The sequence below is a fragment of the Colossoma macropomum genome, unplaced genomic scaffold, assembly GCF_904425465.1.
Source record: "Colossoma macropomum unplaced genomic scaffold, Colossoma_macropomum, whole genome shotgun sequence".
Taxonomy (NCBI): Eukaryota; Metazoa; Chordata; class Actinopteri; order Characiformes; family Serrasalmidae; genus Colossoma; species Colossoma macropomum.
The window spans coordinates 26,428,961-26,445,053 of NW_023494805.1; the positions used below are offsets into that span (position 1 = coordinate 26,428,961).

Consider the following 16,093-nt stretch of genomic DNA (forward strand, 5'->3'; position numbering starts at 1 on the left):
TGGTGGTTTCAGTTAAAACTGTTATTTGGTCATTCTGCCCCAATGAATTTCTCTTTGTGTCATTTTTCCTCTTCTCAAATTCATGGTGTGCATCATGTAAAAGGACACGGGTTAATGCAGGCAAAGCGGGAACCGGACGGTGGTGGGTCAGGTTGGATTGTGAGTAGTAATGCTGTCCAAAGTCTGTCCAAAGCCTTTAAATTCGTGGTAAACAAACTTAAAGAAGGGATGAAATAAATGGTTATAGTATTTATTATTAGTCACAGAAAAGGAGCCTGTTGTGTTAACCCCCACTCACAGAGATCTCTTCACTCTCCTGCCCTTTTCATTCTTTCTTCTATGTCTATTCCGGTTTCTGTGAGCATGTTTGGGTGGTTAGAACGTTTGGAGAGTGTGTGTGTGAGTGCATATTGACAGTCCCAGTATGACAGTGACTGGATTTCACCAGGGAACGTGGAGCTGCATGCCGTGTCAGAAACGGGGTCATATCCTTGACGACAGAGCCATACACTAAACATGTACTGCATGTTTAACTGCATTTCTCAAGTGTATCTATGATCAAAACAAGAGACCACCATCAAAACAAAGACTACACAGTGGTTAAAATAACCAAGTACAAACATTTAAAAATATCGTAGTCTAGTTGAGGAAGATTTAGTCTTCATTTTCTGTCTAAAAGGGCCGTGGAGGGGAACAATAATAAAAACCCTTTTGAGTTTTCACCCTCTGACCCCCTTTGACTAGAAACTATCAAATGGGGTAACACTGGCCCACTCGCTTTCCCATTAAGAAAAAAAAATCCTTGGAAACATTCAAGTAATGTTTTCCAAAGCTCCCCTCTGGCGATGGCTCCCACATACTGTCTTCATTAGGAGCGCAGGGTCTGATTTGGAAACATGAGCTTAGAGCCCACTCCTAAACCACATTCTTCAGATTCCCTGTAAACAAGCAGCGATAGGAGGAGAAAGAGACAGAGGAGAAAAGAGAGGAGAACATGAATCATTAAAAGAAACAACACATTTACATCAAAATTTATGAAGATAACACACCAACACAGACAGAGTATTTAGAAACTCTCTCTCTCTCATACACACACTCCTACTACACCTCAACTTAAACATGTTTGTCAAACATCAGTCCAAACATTTCCTTTTGCTAACCCAGGAAATCTCTTATTATGGTCAGTGTGGTAATGGTATTGGTCAGAGCCTTTAACCCTTTAGCTCTGAATCACACAAGTTCACAATCAGGGGATAAATTTGACTTCGGTTTAACCTGACATTCTATGTTGAAGAAAAGAATGACATGTTATAATAAAACTATCAGCTTTTTGAAAGATATACAGTACTGCGCTAAAGTCAGAGGCCAGTCAAAACAGCCATTTAGTACAAGTTATTAATTTCTCAGCATCAAAAAGGAGAAAACAGAATATTACACAGAAGCCTTAACAACTAAATGTGATGTTAATTTGTTCAGTATTTATTGTGTTCACCCTTTGCTTTTATTTCAGGTTCCATTCATTTCAAGAGTCTTGCTTTCAGTTCTACAAAGATATTTTTCCACACCTCTGAAGTTCAGTCTTAGAAGTTGGTTGCACTTTCTGCTTCTCACAATCCCAGTCAGTCCATTGTTCTGAGAACACCAGCAGCATCTTTGTTTGATTTGCAAATCTTCTTCGTTTTTGTCTACACATTCTTTCAGACTTGTTGTAGAAGGACAAAAACAGCTGTGGATTTTTTCAGATCTGAAGCGAGAGTGGAGCTTGATTTTCTCCTCTCTCTCAAAGATGAAAGCTTTAAGTACTGTTTATCTGATGGTGACAGTTTTGGTGTTCAATTGTTTTCCTTTGATTTTCCCCTTATGCAAGTGGGTTATCTTATACCTAATCTCCTCAGAAATACATCCTGAAAAATGAATAACTTGAACTTCATGGCCATTTTGGCTAGAAATTAAATAAATGAAGGGTGGTCTCTGTCTTCTACACAGCACTGTGATCAAATTCTCAAAGTTATTTTTTGCAGTGATGTCCTAGGAGAACCACTTTTGGTCTTAAAAGAACCTTGCAGTAGACGGTTCTTTAAAAAACTAGTTTTGTAAATGCAAGTATGAATAACCTTTTTCAAATTTTAAAGAAGCCCCATATAATATAAAGATATACCAGTTACCCTGTACATCCAAGCTAAGAACCATGTAGGAACCTTTATTTTTAAAAGTATGGTGTTAGTTGCAAAGAAAATCTGGTTAATTTTAGTCAAATTTAGCTACATTTAGAAGTGTATAAAGTGGACATAAGGTGGTCTTTCTGACATGATTTCAAAACAAACCTCACACCTCATCACAATGCAAATAGCAAGGTGGTCACGTTTCCTAAGGAAGCAAAAAAACATGCAAATATCACTGCATGTAAATTCACATCACTCTAACCTCCACTGGTGATTTGCATGACATTGTCCCCCCTTAACATGCAAACACTTAACATGTGTTAAAAGAGGACATCCTTTTTGTCCAGGCCAGATGGTGTTTTGATAACATTAGGGCTGTCAAAACAATCAAAAGCAGCTAACGAAGCTGATTTGAAGCTAAAGTCACTTTGGAAGGTTTAGGTCCCCTGTTAAAAAGGGAAATGTTTCCATGTGTGACCGTGCAATTCTAACTGTGGAACAGCATAAACGAATGGCATGTTCTGTTCCATATTACTCACGTCATCCGTCTTTGTGTAAATTTTTAGGGCAGCTGTTTGAGGCTGCATGACAATATTAGTTACATATGAAACTGTAAATTCCTTCAGCTCTGGTGAAACATTGCTTTTTAATGTGTGGTAACACTCACGCTTTTATCAGTCTGTGTGTTACATTAGACAGTTCATCGGGGCTTTTAGCTGAGAAGTGCCTGAGCAACAACCAGCTAAAAAAAAGCAAACTTTTCCTGACCAGGCTCTCTGATTGAGAGTTCCACACTGAACGATTAGAGCCAACAAAACTCTCTGTACAGGGGCTTCCTCTCTTTTAGGGCTTTCTTCAATTTTGATATAGCATATACACTGTTAGAAACAAAGGTTCTGTGCAGGTACATTTTTCGTTCATCAAGGTACAATCAATGCATATTTGTTTTGGACCTTTCACTGATGTAAAACCAGCATTAACTTTTTAGGATGCCTTAGCCACTTCTACTCATGTCGCCATATGCTGTTCCACAATGGCGACAGGCTGCATGCAATTTCAATTTAAAGTACAAGAAAGAGTGAATGGTCTCAGCTTTTACTGGCGCATCATTTCCTGTCTCTTTGCAGCGCATAGTGTCTTAATTAGACAGCTCTGCTGTAGGCCTATCAGATTATGTGAGGCTGAAGCCAAGAGGGATCTAAATTGCTGTAGAATACGCTAATCAGGGTCAGCGAAAGCGACCATGTGGGCTGTTTAGACACTTTTTGTTCTCTCTCTTTCTCCCCCCTCTCATATAGTCGAATGCAGCGCTCAGGATCTTGTAAATGTTCCCCAGATGTGCTTGGAAACGCCAGTAATGCGCAGCAACTGCAGGCCTTGCCATTTATTACCTGCCTTAATCAATTGCAGTTCTTCAAGTAGATATACTGCCATATTCTTGGCTACACAAATGTGAACTACTAGCCAATCTTAGCAAAGTGTGACTGTGAGTATGAACTAATTTCATCACAGGAGGCGAGGTTTCTCAGAATACAGGTGGGAAAAAAATAATGTCCCCTGCCTACCCCACTTGTAAATCCAGTGTAGGCGAAGACTGCATAAATAAGATAACAAACAAACAACACATCAAATGTTGCCACGGTGGATTTCTAATTAAAATATGATTCAGCTGATGTAAGCTGTAGATGTTGGCAGCACATGCAAAGGGCTTTAAACAACACCAAAAAAGGATCTTGTAGTCTTTCGAGAAAGCAATGAGAGGATAGTCAGATGGTATGATACAGAACATGGTGGTGAACACTGCAGACACATCCCAACAACTAATACAAAGCTTCTTACATCAAACCAGTTGTCCCTCTTTTTTTAAATTGCTCCATGATTTCATTACGTGCACTAAACTCCTAAAACTAAAGGTTCCTAAATGTTTCTTGGTTTGGCCATATGGCTCATGGAGTTATAGAACATTTGCATTATGTGGAGGTTCTTAAAACTTTGAAATGGTTTATTAAAATTACACATCTTTAGAAAAAAAGGGCTCATATTATGGAAATCTGAATTTCTGTTTGATGCAGTAGATAAACATTTCTAAAGTTTCAAAACTATTCAGTCCCCAGCCCTCAAAGTCCATATGTGGAAACAATGCTGCAAAAACAGCCTGTTTTGAATTTGCTGTTTTTGTGATGTCATGAAAACCAACACATTTACATACATCTGCCCTTTCAGTTCAGCTCCACTCATTTATAGTGAAGTTATAAGAAATGTTTCAGACCAGTCTTTTTTTAAATGAGGCACACTGCAAGGCAGCCAATTAGACTTTTACACATATTTACAAATATCATTCTTCTGGATGTTGAAAAAGGGCTCCCAACCTTTTTTAAACATAGTGGTACTGAGCCACAGCCCACAATGGCGTTGATGGACCAGAAGTCCAATAAAAAAACATAACAATAATAATAAAGTAGTATTATTCAGCAGGTGGGCTACTAAGCACCCTCCCATCCCCACTCATTGATTCATAGCTGCGGCCCAGTATCAAACTATCCATGGCCCGGTGGTTAGGAACCACTGTTCTATGGCATCGGTCTAAATAACCCCTTTTGGCACCTTTAAGAGTGTAAACCAACCAATCCTTTTTGTAAAACGCCTGTTCTCCCTCCAGCACAGTGGATACCTCTGTCTTGCCAAGCATAGCCTTGTCAAGAAGCAGCCCACTAGTCTTTAGAAAAGCTCCCAGATTTGTCTGCGGTTTCCATGGGTGGGGATAGTCAACGACAGGCACGCGACTCTTCCAGCCTACTGTAGCGGGCACACAGTGGCCAGCTGTTGCACCACATCCTGTTCGCCTGGCACAGGAGAAGCTGATGCTGTGTGAGAAAGTGCTTTGGGCTCATTTGGTGCCAGCTGAGGGCATATATGATGTTTGACAGAGTTACAACATGTCAGCGATTAAACCGTGCTATCTCATGGGCAGTCTCCCAGCCTCCCACTCAAAATCGCTCACGCTGTTGCTAGGTGTTCATGTGCCCACACATAAACCAGCAAATACAGTATTTGTGCCACAAAAGAGGCCCCATAAACTGAAAAATATCACCAAATTAAAATAGGCATCAAATAAAGGCTTTGTATATAACAGAATGTCATTTACCACATGTTTATGCTGTATTTAAAGCTATGCAAATAGCCACCTCCAACACAGCAATCCTTAAAATCCTGTATGTTTTTACAGACACCCTGGTTATTTCAAAGCAGCCACAAAACATCTAAATAGAACACATAACTGCATCTGACCGAAGAAAGAAAATGCTTACATGGCAGGGACCTATCCGCAAACTGACCCAAGATCAGGATTTCTCTCTCTACTGCCCACCAGTGACCTCTACACACAGTAAGAGGACACTGACTCTGGACCTGTTCTTATGGCTCACCTACAACATAACATTCCTAAGGCTAGGGGGAGGCATCTCAAAACGAGGCTGGGCAGTCTGCACCCTAAGCCCTTTTTAATTAGCCTCTGGTGGTATGGCAGAGAGGGTGCATACACGCTACATGCTACACATACCACATGGGTACTAAAAATATTCAAAGGCAGCACTGATTGAAACTGCCCTTTTTACCGATGTGAATGCAGTTTTCTTGCAAATAATGGATAAAGACTGACTGAGAATGCACCCCTGACCCAGAACCTCCACCATGCAATACACACCAGGGAAAATCCTCAAACTGTGCGGGAGACCAGCCTTCCAGGACCAGAACCGAATACTCCTGATGTACACAATAGGGTTCTTATAGCTTAGGAAATTTTTATTAGTTTTTATTATTTTTATTTAGTTTATTTTAGTCTTCAGTTCCAGTTTAGTTTAGTATTAAGAATTTAAGTAATGTTTTTATTTTCCCAAAAAGAAAGAGTTTAGTTTACTTTTTGTTTTGTAGTATTATAGTGAATATTTTGTCAGAAACTGAGGTGTAATTTCAAATTGGACTCATTGGAGTCATTGTCTTCTGTTAAGTTTTCAATACTAAATTAGCACAACAGTAGGATATTGCAAAAAAAGACTCCTGGGCGGCGCTGTTTTCTAATTGTTAGCCCTATCATTGAGAGTTTGATCCCTGGTGATGCCACATTCATGGCCAGGGTCCTCGCTCTCTCTGGGTTAGCAGGAGGGCCCTCCTTCTCCTCCATCACCCAGCGTAATGCTAGTGAACGCAGGAATTGCTAGTCAATGCAACGGATTTAGCAGTTAGTGTTCTCCTCCAAGCGTGTTTTGCTGTCCAATGATGTTGCATAAGTGGCAGTTTGAAAAAGATGTAGTGACTTAATGCATATGTTGCTGAGAAAGTATGTGGTAGCCTTCACCCTCCCAGGTTGGTAACAATGTGAATGGGGGAAACCAAGCTGAAAATGATTTGATTTTAATTCTTTAGAAGATAACACATCATGAAGTTGGAAAATTTTACCATGATTCAATTTGAGTATTCTGGCATAATTTAGAGAAACTATGTACACAGTAGTGGAATATAGTATGGGATATATTTATTAAATTTTTAATAATTCTTTTTTAATTAAAGCCTGCTTTTTTTGCATACTTCATTAAATATTAGCATAATTTGTTCTAAGATGTCCTAATATTTCAAAATCAATTCAGTTAATACCTTTAGATTGATACAACATAATGCATTAATGCATATTTTATATTTTGGTCAAAATTCTAAAAAACTTAGACCAAAACATACTTGTATGTGTGCATACTGAAGAAAGCTCAGGTTAGGACAGAGGTCAGGCAGGAAACTGCCTGGATAGTTGGTCAGTTGATGTCTTAAAGGTGCCAGTGACACAACTGATACCAGATTTCAAATCCTTCCTGAAAGAGATGAGCCTGTGACCTCTGTATGACCTTTACATTAAAAGCTAAGATCTAAGGCTTCTCCTCAGAGTGTGGGTGAACATTAGCCAGAAGTGAGCTGACAGAGAAATTCACACATGGAAAGATTATATAATATTCAAAGACATCTGAATTCAAGGTGGAGCAGATGATACTATGAGTACTGAAACTTTATGGCTCTGGACAAGTTTTCATTTTCAGTTTCAGACATTTGAACTAAAACCCCCAAAACCTGAGCCCGAAAAGAGACAAGAGGGGGTTTCGTTCAGGTCACACCAGTCCCAAAGGGAGTGAAGTGGTGAAGGCAAGAGACCACAGTGATGTTATTTGTTAACAATCACACAAACAAGCACACATGAACACAAACACACACTGCTTTCCACAAGAGACCAAAGGTTCTAACACACATTCCTCGCTCACTTCACAGTGTAAGTGAAACATGGGGCAATGGGTGAAACCCAGGTCAGTTTAACACATCAAATACATTCTTAATATCATGGACAGATTCTCTCACACATAAAAAGTACCTCCATCGTGTCAAAAGTTTGGACACACCTAATTGAATATGCATTTTTCATAAGAAAATATTTTTGAACTAAAGGCTTATGCTCAAATACAAATGGAATTTGTTTCAAAGACAAATACAGCAACAGCAAGGTCACAGCATGTATGTATCTTCTTCATTCCTGTTGGAAAAGCATCTCAGGTGACTCCCCATGAAGCTGCTTAAGAGAGTGCCAAGAGTGTGCAAAACTGCATTAAGGCAATAAGATATTTTGAATTTTTAAACTTTTTTGGTGACTGTGTAATTCTACGTCATTTCATGGCTGTGATGCCTTCGCTAATATGGTGAAAGGTGAAAAATAATCAAAATAAGGACAACCCTTCTATGAATAGGTTTGCCCCACTTTTTGACTGGTAGTGTAGGTACGAGGGCTGCCACATATGGAAAAAAACACTAGTGATTATATTGCGATATGCCTTGTAATACAGTTGTAGCTAAGCTGCTCGCTCTTTCTGGGTTAACAGGAGGGCCCTCCTTTTCCCCAATCACCCAGCGCAATGGTAGTTAATGCAGGAATCTCTTAGCTAGCATAATAGATTTAGCAGTTAGCGTTCTCCTTCAAATGTGTTTTGTTGCTTAATGACGTTGCATAATCAGTGATTTAATTCATGTTGCTGAGAAAGTATGTGGTAACCTTCACCCTCCCAGGTTGGTAACAGCGTGACTGAGGGGAGACCTAGCTAGCAGATGGAAAATAGTGTAAACAAATTAACATTACATTACTCAAAGACCTCGCTGCGCCCTTTGAAGTTTGACAACGAAGTTATCCACTTCTAGACCACCCTTCATAACACCCTACAATTTTTTTTTCTCTGTAATAGTGTTTACAGGTGGACATTAGTTTTGATTTAGATGCTAGTTTTTATTTTATTGACAGTTTTCACTAACAATCTGGTAAGCAATTTCTATACTCTGTACTCTTTGTCATAAGATTGTTATAATGGAAAGTTAGGTGAATTAATAGTTTTCAAAATGACCATATGTAAGACTCACTGTACAGACTATAGCATGTATGCAAAATTTTGGGTCAAATTATGTTTCGTTAATTTTCTAAGTGAAAATAAATTAACACATCCGCTTATTAACTTCTTCAGAAGTCCTTGAATGGTGGCATCAAATGCATTAGTATCAGAAAAGAGAGGGGGCAACATGTTAGATGTAGGTTGAAACTAAACTCTGCAGTAAAACAGATCTCCAGATCTCACCACTGCTGTAGAGGGTACAGTAATTTGTTTTCACTTCAAATAAACAAAATATGTAATGTGACCAGGGGTGTTAAAATTTTAACTAATGACTGTATAATAAAAATGCATTAATAAGTCAATAATGAAACATGGTTAAGACTGGCCTGGATGTAACAATGCACTGTGACCCTGTGATATGACAATGCAATACTTTGACAATGCATTGTGAAGAATGGGCTTTCTATCAATTATGCCATCTAATGCAGCTTCTTTGTTTGAACACCAAAGTATGCAAACTATCAGTCACCACCAATTGACCAATTAACACCTCATTCCAGCACTCCTGCCTCCCAGCTCTGCTGTGTAACAAAGTACTGAATTATGAACTCAGTACTGTGAATCCAACTGTGGGCTGAGTGTATCATTACACTCCTGCTGGCCTGCATATTTTCTAACATAACTGACTTCTGTTGGATTACGTGAATACCTTGACTCACCAAAACACCCAGAGAAATGCTCATCTTGAACTGTGATTGGTAAAGATGCTCACAGGATGTGGTAAAAAACACTGATTGGTTAGAGGGCTCATTATAGATTGCAGCTTTCTGCACTATCATCAGTATTGCAAAGGCCAATATTGGGATAATTATTAATAAGAATATATATTGTGCAACTCCAAGAGCTACATACAACAGCTCTGTTCCAACATCAGACACAAGTTAATTTACATCAGAAAGAATACAAAGAATACAAAAGAAAGCATGGGTACATGTATGTGAGTAGATCTGGTTTGGTTTGTTCACATTCCCTGCTCTCTCTGGAGGTATATTCAGGTTCCTCCCAAAGCCTTGTTTATTTACTTACTGATTACTAGGGACATCAAACACAGATATTTTCCCTTGTTTTTCTGACTGTAGAACAGCAGTTTGGTGCTGATGGTAGTGGCAGAAGGCTTGCCAGGGTTAGTTTAGGGGGATTCCCAGGAGACCACAATGAAAGTGAGGAATTTTAAATCTGAAAAAACAGCTGGCTGAATGAAAGTCACATGGAAAAGTGGCAGTACGCCATCCAACCAATCATCAATGACTGTCTAAATAAACAGACCAATGCTCTGGACATTATAACCAGATCCTTTGAACAGGCTAAAGTAATTCCATCTGTGATGGCGTAAATGGCATAGTGCTGGAGTATGAAGCAAGGGTGCATGGTAAGTTTATTACACCTTTGCGTGGTGCAGTCCTGGTTGTTATCATGGCGATTACCTTTGATGGTGCTGATGACCCTCTCCAGTTGCTGGCTCTCGTTGCGGTCGGGTCGGCAGCTCGGGCTGATCTCCAGGGAATAATCCGGACCATATTCCGTAAAAAACTGCATGAGGAATAAAACAACCCTCAGTGTTTACAAGTCAGACCCAAACAAGCAGTTTGAAGGAAAAAAAAACAACACAAACTTGCACCATGTTAAGTCAATAAACACAGTTTGCTAAAGCAACAAGAAGAGTGTTTTGAGAATAAATTTTTTTACAGTGTTGTTAAACATCAAGATCATCGCGTATCCCCATTAAACTCTTTGGCACTGAAACAACTGCCTCAGATCCACAATCTATATAGGCCACATTCTGTTTACTTAATTTCCAGCCAAAACAGTCATTGAGTATAAGCTATTCATTTTTCAGCATCAGGAAAAAAATAGAAAACAACAGAACATTACACAGAAGCCTCATTACCTAAATATAATTCAATTTTCTTCTGTGTTTAGAGTGTCCACCTTTTGCCTTTATTACAGCTTCCATTCTTTTCAGGAAATTTCTGCCAGTTTTTCAAAGAAATCTGCGGGGATATTTTTCCACACCTGCAAAGTTCAGTTTTTAACTCCAGTTTTGGAAACTCTTTTTGTTCCCACTCATTTTCCCTTGACATTCTCTTTTCTAATGCAAGTGGATTACGTAGTCTTCTGAGAAATATCTCCAACAACTTACACTTAGTGTCTGCTTTGATTGGAAAAAAATTAATAAATGAAGGGTGTTCTCTGACTTTTGCACGGTATTCTATAATTGCACATACAGGCAGTGAAGTAATAGGAAAAGAGTACACATGTTTCTGATAACAAAATCCAGTATTGGCAGGCACTATTTAAGCAATCAGGATGAGTTGGGCAAACATTTATCCAACTGGGACAGAGATTTACATATCAGAGTGTATATTTCAACACTAGCCTTTTAACATGATATAAAGTTCCTATGAAAAATAAACTCTGGGTTTTTCAAATATCCCTCAGTGAGGAAGTATGACTTATTTTGTATGATATTTTGGTGTGCTTGGGGGAGTTTGTGTCATTCCCTTTTACTTTAACACACACACACACAAACACACACACACACACACAACCACACACACACACAAACACATCCCAAACGGCCTGTGCTTTTTTTTTTGACAGCAATCCACCTCTTCATTTTGAAAAGCAGCCAACAAAAAAGTTAAAATTTCCCTTATTATGGAATAGCAACTAAATTACTAATGAATTCGTTTTTTCAAATGGAGAAACTGGCTAGCCAGTCATTTTTGCTCTGCTAACCTGAAACGTGGTGACTGCTACATCATAGAAATATTTGGCCTTTGAACTGGACTAGCAACAGCATCAGAGTGGGCTGAATGATTCTTAGCTGTGTGTATGTCAGCTCAACTCTGTTTTCAATTAACTCTTGCTTGTTTATCCGGCCTGCCTCCGGTCCCAAGGCACCACAACATGCAAAAGATTATAGAATATGAGTGTGCGCAAAATCACACACAAACACAGCAACAAACATGTACGTATATATGGCTTAGTGAACAAATGTATCTTTGACAAACACACATCGATTTATGCACAGCACCCCATTACCTCTTGAACACACACACACGCACACATAGATGACTCTGGTTTTCCCATGAACTCCAGCGTTCCCATGCAGATCAAGCAGAGACTGCCCTGTCCGCTTCACTGCGGGACTGTTTGGTTTGGACCACATTAAGACCTCTTTGAACGACAAGCCGAAACAAAGCGACCACACTTATGTGTTGTTTTTGTGAGTGTTCCATTTGGTGTATATGTATATCTGTATATATTAGCATCTTACTATATTGCTGAGTTCAATCTAAGCTCACAGTGGGAGTTTAAAAGGAAAGCATATAAAAAAAAATCACTAGTGTGCTTTTTGTGAACCCTTAAATATGGCCTGCTTTTAATTGAGAGCAAATCATAAAATCATGTGAATTAGCTAATAGCAGTTAATTCTAGGCCTGTCATGATCATGAAATTTTAGTTGATGATTAATTAACATATAAATAACTGAGATTTACAATATGGCTTTTGTCTATTGTATGCTACTATTAAAATAAAGGCCTAAAGTGACCAAACTGGCTGATTAGCAATCTTGCTTGCTAACTGTCGAGACTTAGTAGCTCCCAACTAATGAGGAACACAGTTCAAGCTCAAATAAACAAACGTTTGTTGTTTAAGAACCAAAATGTGTCTCAATAAATGCATTTACTGCTTTATTTATTTGCATGCATTTGCCCCAACCAAAGCTATGAAAATCTTTACCTTCTGCTCATTGTAGTGTAAACATGGAACTGTTAAAGCTATCAACTGTAAAACAAAGTATTGAGGTAAGCTTCAATAATTGCAAATAGCTCAAATAATTATGATCAGATGGTTATGTAATAATTGTGACAGGACTAGTTAATCCTTACTAGTGACTAGTAAAATGTACTGGCTTAGCACCAACATTTATTAAAATGTTATTAGTCACAATGATTTTATATTTGCAACAGTACAAATTTATCAACTTATACATTTAAACAAAACGATTTAATAATTTTGCCCCATCCTAACAATTACAGTGCACTATGAAACATTGTACATTTATGTTTATATTTTTCCTTCTATGAAACATGAGTGGTTTAATCGTTAAATGAGAGAGAAAAGGCTGAACCAGTGACACTCTTCTTTCTGTAAAACCAAATGCGAGGGAAATCTGCTGAAATAGTTTCATCACTTTCACAGGAGAAAGGTGCACCAAATTAGACAAAACACAAACAAGGTCAAATTTCCCTCTTCAACAGGGTAAGTTCACGGAAAACCCCACGAACAATACACTTAGTGCGGAGGTCAAAACCTTGCTCAACATCGCATTGTCTCTCAGATACTTACTCACCATGAAAGTCGGTTAAAATATCACCTCTTGGCCTTGTAACCCTGACTCCAGAGTCATAACACCACCCCTGCTCCATAACACACTTCCCCTAGGCTTGTTTCCGGCATTTATCCCACTCCAGGAATTGTGGGAGCCAGCCATTTCCCAAACAGCCTGGCAGAGCTTTCCCAGCCTGGCCAGAAGAGAGAGAGCATGTAGCTTTTGTGGTGATCTGAGGTCAGTTTTAAGTTTTAGGGGTTTGCTCTTGAAAAGTTAGAGTGACCATGAACTTAAAAACCTGAACAGAGAATTATAGTTCCCACTGAAGGAATGGATTCATACATAAAACTACGGTAGTATCAAAAGCAAAAATAGCTCAGAATGGCTACATAAACACTGCACTGGACAGTCAAAGCTGACGATGGACACAATCATCTGAAAATAAAAAGTCCCTGGAGTTAAAGGGGAACTCCAACAATTTTGCAAAATTACTTAGTCATTCAACCGTTTGGATGTAAACAAAATCATTTAGAGTGGTTTGGTGTGAAATGTGCCTTTCTAGAGAAATTTACTAAGTCACAACTGCCCAGACAAATGGCTTTATATAGCCTTCAGAAAACGTTTTCTTCTAACCAACACATTAAGAACATTTTACTAAGAAAACATTCTTATGTTTTACTGTACTTATGTTTATTTTGGTGTCATTTAGTTGGGTCAAACTTAAGGCATTACGCTGTAAATGCATTTTTCTAGTTTGACCATCTGTAGCTACAGCCTGAAGCCCAGCCACTCACGCAGTGCTGCTAAAACTGACTTTGTGACTGCAGCCCTTTTAATCAGACAAAGCTTTAGCAGTTCTACTGATAGATTTATAATAAATTTATCAGTGTAAAAAGTTATTTCCAGCTACTGCAATGCTGTGAATTTTATTTCCGAAATGTGTCGAGTCTGAAGCATCATTTACAGGCAAAACGTAGCAATGATGGCGGCAATATCAGTAATGTTAACATCATTAACATTCGCACTAGCTGCCCTTAGCACACGGTGGACAGAGTTTGCAAGAGAATAATGCATAAATCTTGCAACAACTCGCAAACTTACAAAAGCAACAGCAAAGTGGAAAGCTACAGTTCCGCTCAAAACAAAGCATGAGAGCGAGAGGCTACAATTGTGGATGAGTTGAAACCTGCAGCCACTGTCGCCCTCACTGGACACGGGTGATAAAAACTGCAAACTGTAAAAAGTACTGTAAAAAGTCAATATGTGACAAAAATTGTGTCCATCAGACAAAAATGTGTCCATGTGTTTCTTTCTGCAAGAGGAAGCAGAAAGAAAATTCAAAATATACAGCCGTATGCAAAAGTTTGAGCACAATTTTTTTCCACATTTAATTTCTGAGTGAAAATGAGGCAACACATCCTCCACAGGGAACATACTTAAAAATGGAATTTTACTTTGAAATTTAGAGCACATTTTCTATTTATTTGATGGATTTAACATATTGGACAACATAAAACGTGCCATAATTTTGCACAGGACCACAATTTAATGTTCTATTTTGTTCCATTGTGTTAAATTCAGTAAATAAACACTAGGTATGCATAAAAAGTGTAGAAATGTATTCCCTGTAGAGGATATGTTAACAACTTATTTTAAAAAAACATGTAATTTGACCAAGGGCACCCAAACTTTTGCATACGACTGTAGGTACAAAATTACAACTGTTGTTGTATGACCTACTTTTTAAACTTTTGCATGTGATTGCACATTATCATCATGCAAATTGTCAACTAAACAATGCAGAGTCATCAAGAAAGTAACTTTCAAGTCAATGTTTTTTTTTTTTGAATTGATTAATGATGACAGCCCTTTCAGGTGGAATGTTTGTTTATGGTAAACTGTCAAGGCAGATTTCTTGAAATTGTGTAATTGTTGACATACGTGGCCAGAGACCGTAGAAAGAACAAACTACACTTCATTTCTCATTGTGTATTGTGCCTATGAAGATAAGCTTTAGAAATAAAATAAAAAAAAAGGAAATCAACCATTCAAGGGTCCATTTCCAAACCCTCAGACAATGCAAACATCACGTTGCCTTGTCTTACTGAGTTTCCCTGTGCGTGAGTGGTGTGTGTTTGTGTTGGTGTGAAATGGCATGTCCACCGGAATGCTCTACGGAGACAGACTGGGAGGTGGAAGTGTAGGCAAAACGTCGCCAGCATTTGGTGGAGCTTGAAAAAGACCAACCACTGACAGAACATGCATGCAGACGCACGTGTGCAGACACATATACGAGGTGTGTCTCAAAAACATACACACAGTTAACCCTAATGGCCTGTATGCGTGGCCACACTTCAGTGACTCACAAGCATACCTTTTTCATAATAGATTGTTCCATAGTAGTTACTAGGCAATTCACCTTGGAAAAAGGAATGTTTTGCCAATAAAAAATTATCAAATTCATACCAATTTTCACTCATCCCAGATATAGTGAATCAGCTAAGACATGTTTGGGGTCCAAATTTTGTTTCTTTAGTTTAGTGCTCGCTAAGGCTGCTAACAAACACAAAGTCAATAGTCACCCAAATCTTTCTGTAAATACCTTCTCTCAACCTGCATTCAGGTTTTCATTAAGGTCAGACTTAGAGTCTATGTGGTTCAACATGTAGCTGAATGCAGTAGGCAGCCATTTCTGACAACAGGGTGTCAGCCTCCCATGCAGAATCCAGCTTACCTTCACATTCACACCTGATTCTCTTCGCCTAAAACATGTAGACGTATGTCCGTGATTTCTGTTGTTTCTATTTATTTACATACATCTTCAGTTCAAAATTTCAAAATCAATAGTTATTTATAAAATGATAAAACAGAAATCGTGAACATAACTTGTAATGTCCATATTCTTGTGCACAACATTTGTAGTCTAAAATGACTGCACGCTGCATTTAGCAACAAGTCAACAAACACTTAATGATGACCTGGATATGGTTTGACTAGGTTGAGAAAAGTCTAAGGATGTATTTACATGAAAGATTTGGGTGACTTGCAGTATTTGTTAGCAATATTAGCCTTGTTTTCCTTGATTTTTCACCAAAACATCCTTTTAAGATATAACTGAATCATAA

The 16,093-nt window shown here is 38.5% G+C and overlaps 1 protein-coding gene across 1 annotated transcript in view; it reads right to left on the reverse strand.

Moving 5' to 3' along the window:
- Positions 1–698: 698 nt before the first annotated feature.
- Positions 699–16,093, reverse strand: part of hdac8 (histone deacetylase 8) — a 28,236-nt gene continuing 12,841 nt past the window's right edge. Inside the window, exons 10-11 of the mRNA XM_036597470.1 lie at positions 10,054–10,159; positions 699–938 (exon numbers count right to left, since the gene is read on the reverse strand). Of these exons, the coding sequence (XP_036453363.1) occupies positions 916–938; positions 10,054–10,159 (129 nt within the window). The 3' untranslated portion in view covers positions 699–915. The remainder of the gene's footprint in view (positions 939–10,053; positions 10,160–16,093) is intronic.